The sequence below is a fragment of the Plasmodium reichenowi genome, chromosome 12 (genome assembly GCF_001601855.1).
Source record: "Plasmodium reichenowi strain SY57 chromosome 12, whole genome shotgun sequence".
Taxonomy (NCBI): Eukaryota; Apicomplexa; class Aconoidasida; order Haemosporida; family Plasmodiidae; genus Plasmodium; species Plasmodium reichenowi.
The window spans coordinates 343,188-350,687 of NC_033657.1; the positions used below are offsets into that span (position 1 = coordinate 343,188).

At 19.5% G+C, this 7,500-nt stretch overlaps 1 protein-coding gene across 1 annotated transcript; it reads left to right on the plus strand.

Annotated features, from left to right (window-relative positions):
• Positions 1-2,551: 2,551 nt before the first annotated feature.
• Positions 2,552-6,874, plus strand: PRSY57_1208200 (hypothetical protein; the record flags this gene model as incomplete). Its single annotated transcript, XM_012908512.2, has 1 exon — positions 2,552-6,874. One exon carries the CDS (start codon positions 2,552-2,554, stop codon positions 6,872-6,874), a length of 4,323 nt encoding a protein of 1,440 aa, XP_012763966.2.
• Between the last annotated feature and the right edge of the window lie 626 nt (positions 6,875-7,500).

The window sequence follows — 7,500 nt, forward strand, 5'->3', positions numbered from 1 at the left end:
AAAAAAAAATAAAAAAATATATTTTTTTTTAAAGAAAATTATATTATAAAAAAAAAACTAAAAAAAAAAAAAAAAAAAAATAAAAAAAAAAATAAAAACAAAAAAATTAATATAAAAAAAAAAAAAAAAAAAAAAAAAAAAAAAAAAAAAATAAGAATTATCATAGCATTATCTTAAAAAAAAGGAAATAACACAAATGTATCATATATTACCATAAAAATCATAAGAGGAAAAATATCATATAACAAAAATATATATATGTACATATATCATCATAATATATAATAATTATATACATATTAATATTATCATTAAATATATATATTTTTCTTCACAATACATATATTATCCAATGATAAAAATAATTCAAACGTAAAATCAATTTTATCATTATAAGAAAATAATATATTATAAACACATGCACATTAATAATAACTTACATGGACTTAATTCATAGTATAATTAATTAATATATATATGTACACATATTATATGTATATATGTTTTGTTATATGAGCATATATATATATATATATATATTATACATATATAATATATATTAAATGTATTTATTATTATATATACATATAATTAATATATTGAATATACGCATATAAAAAAAATATATTACATAATATAATATATATATTATCACTATATATTTATATTCACAAGAATAATAATTACATATATTATTATTTTAGCTTTTCTCATATATATTACAAAAGAATAAAGAAAAAAAAATTCAAAAAAATCTTAAAAAGAAAAAAATAAATGAAAATAATTAATTTTGTTAAAAATAAAAGAAAATTTGTTATATAAAAAAAAGTATATATATATATATAATACCAATAATATATATATAACATATTATATATATTATATATACATATATTACATTAGTGTGCTATTTTTTTTATTTGTATTATTTCCTTTATTTTTTTATCATTTGAGTATAAAAAAAAAGAAAATGAACCTTTTTTTTTATTTATATTATACAAAATATAATAAAGCACATATATATATGTATAATATATTTTTATATATATATATATATATTTTATATTATAAATAAATATTATTATAAAATATAATATTTTTATATTTATTTATATACATACATTTAATAATATATATTATTTCTTAAAATTAAAACACATTTTATTTTATTTTATTTTTTTTATTACTTAAACATTATTATTATATTTTTTATATATATTTTTATAATTTTTTTATTAATATTATATATATTTATATAATTTTTTTTATTTTTTCATTTTATTTTATTTTTTTTATGAAATATTTTTATCATTGAAATAAAGAAAAAAAAAAAAAAATTTTATATGTACAATTTTATAATATATATATTTATAATTTTATATATTATAATATATATATTATTATTATGACATATATATATATATATAAATATAAATATATAAATTTTTTTTTTTTTTTTTTTTTTATATATTTTCTTATAATTATACATATTAATATTGTATAATTATATATAATTATCCACAAGAAAGTAAAAAAAAATAAAAAATTATTATATATATATATATATATAATATATATATATATATATATATATAAGGATATGTAAAAAAGGCAAAGGGAAAATGAAAAGCCTTAAAAGAAAATAAGAGATAAGAACATTTTTTTAAAAACAAAATGTCGTATATATTAAAAAAGAAGCAAGCTAAAAATGAATGTATTTTTTAATATATATATATATATATATATATATATTTAATATATATATATATGTGAAATGTAAAATCGATTAAAAAGTTTATAAATAAAAAAAAAAAAAAAAAAAAAAAGACTACTTACTATATTTGTGTAGTCATATTTATATGTATTAAGTTATAATTAAGTTTTTAAATATTTATAATTTTATTTTCTGGAGCAAGTATTGAAAAATATAATATTTATATTTTTTTATATCCCTTTTATGTGGACAGCAATTAAAATAGTATATTAACCATTAAAAAGAAATTACCCAACAGAGGCATAAAATTATTTAAACATTATATTGAGATGGTATACCTTATGTAATAGCATAAACAAGAGAATAAAAAAAAAATAAATAAATAAGTGGGAGAAGAAGATAACGTTATCATGAGTGTAATATAATATGTATTATATATATATATATATATATGGCTTTCTCATATGATTTTTCCAAAAAAGAAAAAAAAAAAAAATTCATTGAGAAGTGTATACTATATATGTATAATGTTATTAATTTTATTTATTTATTTATTCATTGATTTATTATTACATGTCTATAACTTATTATGATATTCCACTACGATATCCTGTAAATGAGAATTTAAATCACTTTTAATTCTCATATGTATATATATATATATATATATATTTTTATATTTTTTTTACATTATATATATATATATATATATTTATTTATTTATTTATTTATTTAATTTTTTGCGTCCACATTCTATACATGTGTTTATGAGCCCGTGTATAGATATATGTATTGTGTATATATAATTTTTTGTTAATTTTATATATACATCTTACAATGGAATTCCTGAGCAATATATATGATAAGGTGTTATCTGGTTATATATTTACTGATGTATTTATATATAAAGATTGGCCAGAGAAATTTTTAGGGAAGAATATAAATAGTAAGAATGATGGGAATAATACAAATGAGAACCAAGAAAATATAAAAGAACACCTAGAAGAAGTGTTAGGTACTTTTATGAAGAATGGAAAAATATCGGATTCTCTGTGGATTAAGGATAAAATATTTATAGGAGATGAAGGTATTTATATATTAGGTGAAATTTTAACTATTTGTCAAATAGTTGAATTTGTAGATTCTGAAGATATAGAAAATGTAAAATCAAATGAACAATTTAAGCAACAAATTATTGAAAAGATGAAAAGAAAAATTATTAAAAAGAGAAATAGTGATATGATTGAGCAGAGGATAAATTCTAATATTGTTATATGTAATAGTAACACTTCTGACGTCCAACAGGATCATGATAAAAATCAAGATAATATAAATAATTGTAATGATAAAAATAATGATGATAATATAAATAATTATAATGATAAAAATAACGGTGATAATATAAATAATTGTAATGATAAAAATAACTGTGATAATAAGAGTACTTATTATAATAAAAATTTTCGTGACAATAATTATAATAATAATGATGATAGTTTTTATAATTATGATACACATGAAGATAATGTATCAAACCCATCAATATATAAAGATAATATTAAATCAAAGAATAAAGACGTCGTATCTAATTTTGTAGAAATGTTATGTGAAGGAAAAATGAATAAATATGGTTTTTGTGAATATGATCAAAATTTTAATGATAGATATCATTTAAATGATAGTAACGCTGATGGGAAATCTACTTATCCATTAGAAAAATGTATTTTACCCTTTGCTGAAGATTATTGTTTTAAGTATGTATGCTTATTATTAAATAATGGTGGAAAAAGAGAAGTACGTATTTTACGTTTTAATAAAGATAATATTAATACAAATAAATTATTAGATACATTAAAAGGAACTGTTACCTTCTTAAATGAATTAAGATATTTGTTTAAATCTTTTAGATCTCAAGTGGTTTTAAAAAATAGAATCAATAAAGAATTCTGCGCATATATTAAATTCCATAGAGGAGACCCCAACTTTAGTGGTAGTAAAGCTGTCAATGAATTTTTTAATTCTTTGAACGATAAAGCTGTTAATTCTTTATTTTTTGGTTTAAATGAAGAATATTTAAATTTATTAGAAGAAGCTATATCTTATTGTCCTATAGCTACTTATGCATTTTATAAGAATATCAAATTGCTTGAAAAATTAAATGTGAATACAACAAGACGTACATGGAAGTGTGTATGTGGCTTACAAAAGTTATATAAAAATTTAAAAAGAGCAAAAAATAAATTTGCTGTCGAACAACAAAAGGAAGTTTCCAATGCATCATTTCATAATATGTCTTCTATATATAAAAACAATGTAATCAAAAACCAAGGTACCTTTCCCTCAGGTAATGAAAAATCAACAGACATGCATACTCATTCTGTTGACAAAAGTAATTATATATCCCTTTATAAGGATATATCAATAAATAACATGGAAAAAAAAATTCCTATAAATAATACTAGTAGTAATATTAACTCTTTTTATAGTGTTAATAAGAGTAATAATAGTACACCTGCTGGTGTAATCAAAGTAAAAAATAGTAATAATGTTAACAATTCTAATAATACAGGCAATAGTCAGAATTTATTTTCTGATGACGAACATAATTATAATAGTACATATATAAATAATAATAAAAATAATATTAATTCATTTGAATTATCATGTAATGATGATAAAATATCTAAAAGTCAAGATATTCATATATTAAATGATACATATTTATATGTTACCTCAGATGAAGAAGGTTTTGAACAAGGACGAAAGAACATGAATAATACAAACGAAAACAAAAGTCATAATAATAATAATAATAATAATAATAATAATAATAATAATTATAGTGCTAATAAACAGTTCTGTTCTAGTAATAGAACTATCGATGATAATAATAAAACCCTAATTGATGAACAACATAATACATTATTTTTTCATGATGATCATTGCCATAATGACAATGATAATGATGATGATGATGATAATTATAAAACTATGGATGGATATGAAGAGAAGTATATAAACGAGAATGTAATTGTAAGAGAAAATTCTGTAGATGATTTAAGAGTACATATGGTAAAATTATTTAAAACTTATGGTGGTCAATGTCGTATTGGGAAAGTAAAAGGTAGATGTGAAGATGCAACCTTTCAAACAGATGTACCTCCAGCTTTTGGTATTTTTGATGGTGTAGGATCATGGAGTTTAGAAGGTATTGATGCATCTAAATTTTCTATTGGATTATCATTAGCATGTCAAAGAGAAGCAGAAAAATTATCTAAAAATTTAAATGGATATGCAAAAGTATCATATAATACTATAACAAGATCTAAGTTATTATTAAAAAATTCTCTTGAAAGTGTAAAAAAAGAATATGCTGATGCATATGGTAGCTCAACAGCTATTGTTGGTATATTAGATGAATATACTGGAAAATGTGGTATCTCATCTTTAGGTGATAGTGTTTGTATGATATTAAGAAGAGAATTTTTACCTGGTGATATTAATTTTGAAAGAGAATCGTATCCCAAATTTGCTGCAGAATCTTTTCTTTATTATAATGTGAAAGGAAGAAATCCATCTATAATTAGAAAAATTATATGGAAAACTACAGATCAGAAATGGGAAAATGGTGCTCCTTATCAATTATCAAATTTACCTGATAGAAGTCAATGGAAAGATTTAGAAAATAGAGGATTACATAGTTTTGTTAAAATATTAGAAAAAGTAGATATTGATGGAGATTCACCTGATATGGCATTAACACCTCCTTCCGAAATTTTATGTATGCCTGGTGATTTAATATTATTAATGAGTGATGGTGTAAGTGATAATTTATTTGATGAAGAAATTGAAGCCTATTGTACTTTTGCAATAAGCCCAGAAGAAGCTTGTGAGTTTGGTGAACCAGCACTTTATACACCTGCACAGGATATAGCATATTCCATCACTAATATTGCCAAACGAAGAAGTGGCGACAAACTACATTGTAGACCATTTTTCCCATTTGTTGGAAAACAAAAAGACCCTAATCATATATATAAAGGAAATAAAGTTGATGATATATCTTGTGTAGCTATTTGGGTAGTATGTGAAAATGAAGAAAGTGTTAAACATATAGCTAGATATCCTAATGAACCATCTATATTAAAAACTGATAAATTCTATACAAATAATTATTTTCAAAATTTTAATAAAATTACAGATATATGTACACCAACCAAAACATATATTAAAGAGAAAAATAAAATTGATCGTGTTAATCTTCAACAAGTTAATGTCCATTCACAAAGAAGATTAATGCAACAACCAGGATATGATCCTCAAAATTCTAGTGTTAATAATTTGGAAACGCACTTCTCTATGAATTTTTTTGATTCATCAGAGACACCAATTAAATTTAATACCTTAGATGAAGGTAAATATCAAGATTTGAGTGACATTGTTTTGAAAGATGTTGATGATGAAGAAAATGATGATCATCAAGAACAAGACGAACAAAATAAAGAATATCATCATGATGAAGACTTGTATCAATATGACGAAAAAACACAAAATAATAAAAATTTTAAAAATGATATGGGATATGATAATATGAAAAATTCACCAAAAAAATCAAATCAATTAGATATGAGTAATATGGATTCAATGAAAACACCCAATAGTAAAAATTCAAAACATACATTTAAAGATAAAGTTTTTGATACCTATAATTTCGATTCAACCCCCAGACAAAGGGTTTCTGATGAACATTTAAATGAACATATAGAAAAAATTAATAATATGTATATAAAAACACCCATATTATATATAGATGAAGAGTTCAAAGATAATAAAGATGATAATGTCAAAAAAAATAAAAATAATAAATCAAAATTTAATAAAAAAGAGGAAGCAAATATACTAGGTGTACATAATGAAACTCCTGTAAAACAAATGAACACAAACAAAAATAAAACACCTACAAATATTATTAGTCAAAAGAATATTATCAATAAATTTATTAATAATGAAACACCTATAAAATCATTTAATAATAAAGAAACTTCATTAAAAGTAGATAAAAAAATTACAAAAAGTAAAAGAAAATCTATATTCCCTTCAGACAAAAAAGATTCACCTACCAAATTAGGTTATACAAGAAAACGTAGTAAAAAGTCGTAATTATATCATATTATATATATATATATATATATATATATATATATATATATATATATGTGTGTGTAGGATGAACTAAACAAAATATACAATTAAATTTTATTTTATTTTATATTATTATATTTTTTTTTTTTTACATATTATTACTACTATTCGAATAAATTACATATATATTAATATATATGTATAGTTTTATTTATTTTTTTCTTTTTTTTTTCAAGTTACAATTTGGTTTTTATAATTATTACATGTATAATAGAAATATATGTTTATATTTATATATATATATAAAAGAAAAAAAAAATATTAAATATACGCACATTTGTGTTTTTAAAATTTGGCTAATTTATGTAATCTATTATTGAATATATATATATAAGACATTTCTTCTTTATTTGATTTTGTGAAAATATGTATATATATTTATTATAAAATTAAAATATTGTAAAAAAAATTATGTATATATTTTTTATTTATATATTATTTATTTTATTATATTTTCATGCCTTTAAAAAATTTTTTTTTTATTGTAAATTTTTTAGATATATATATATATATATTTTATATGATCATAATAGAGCTACATAAGCATCATTATCCTTAATATATACATATATATATATCAACTT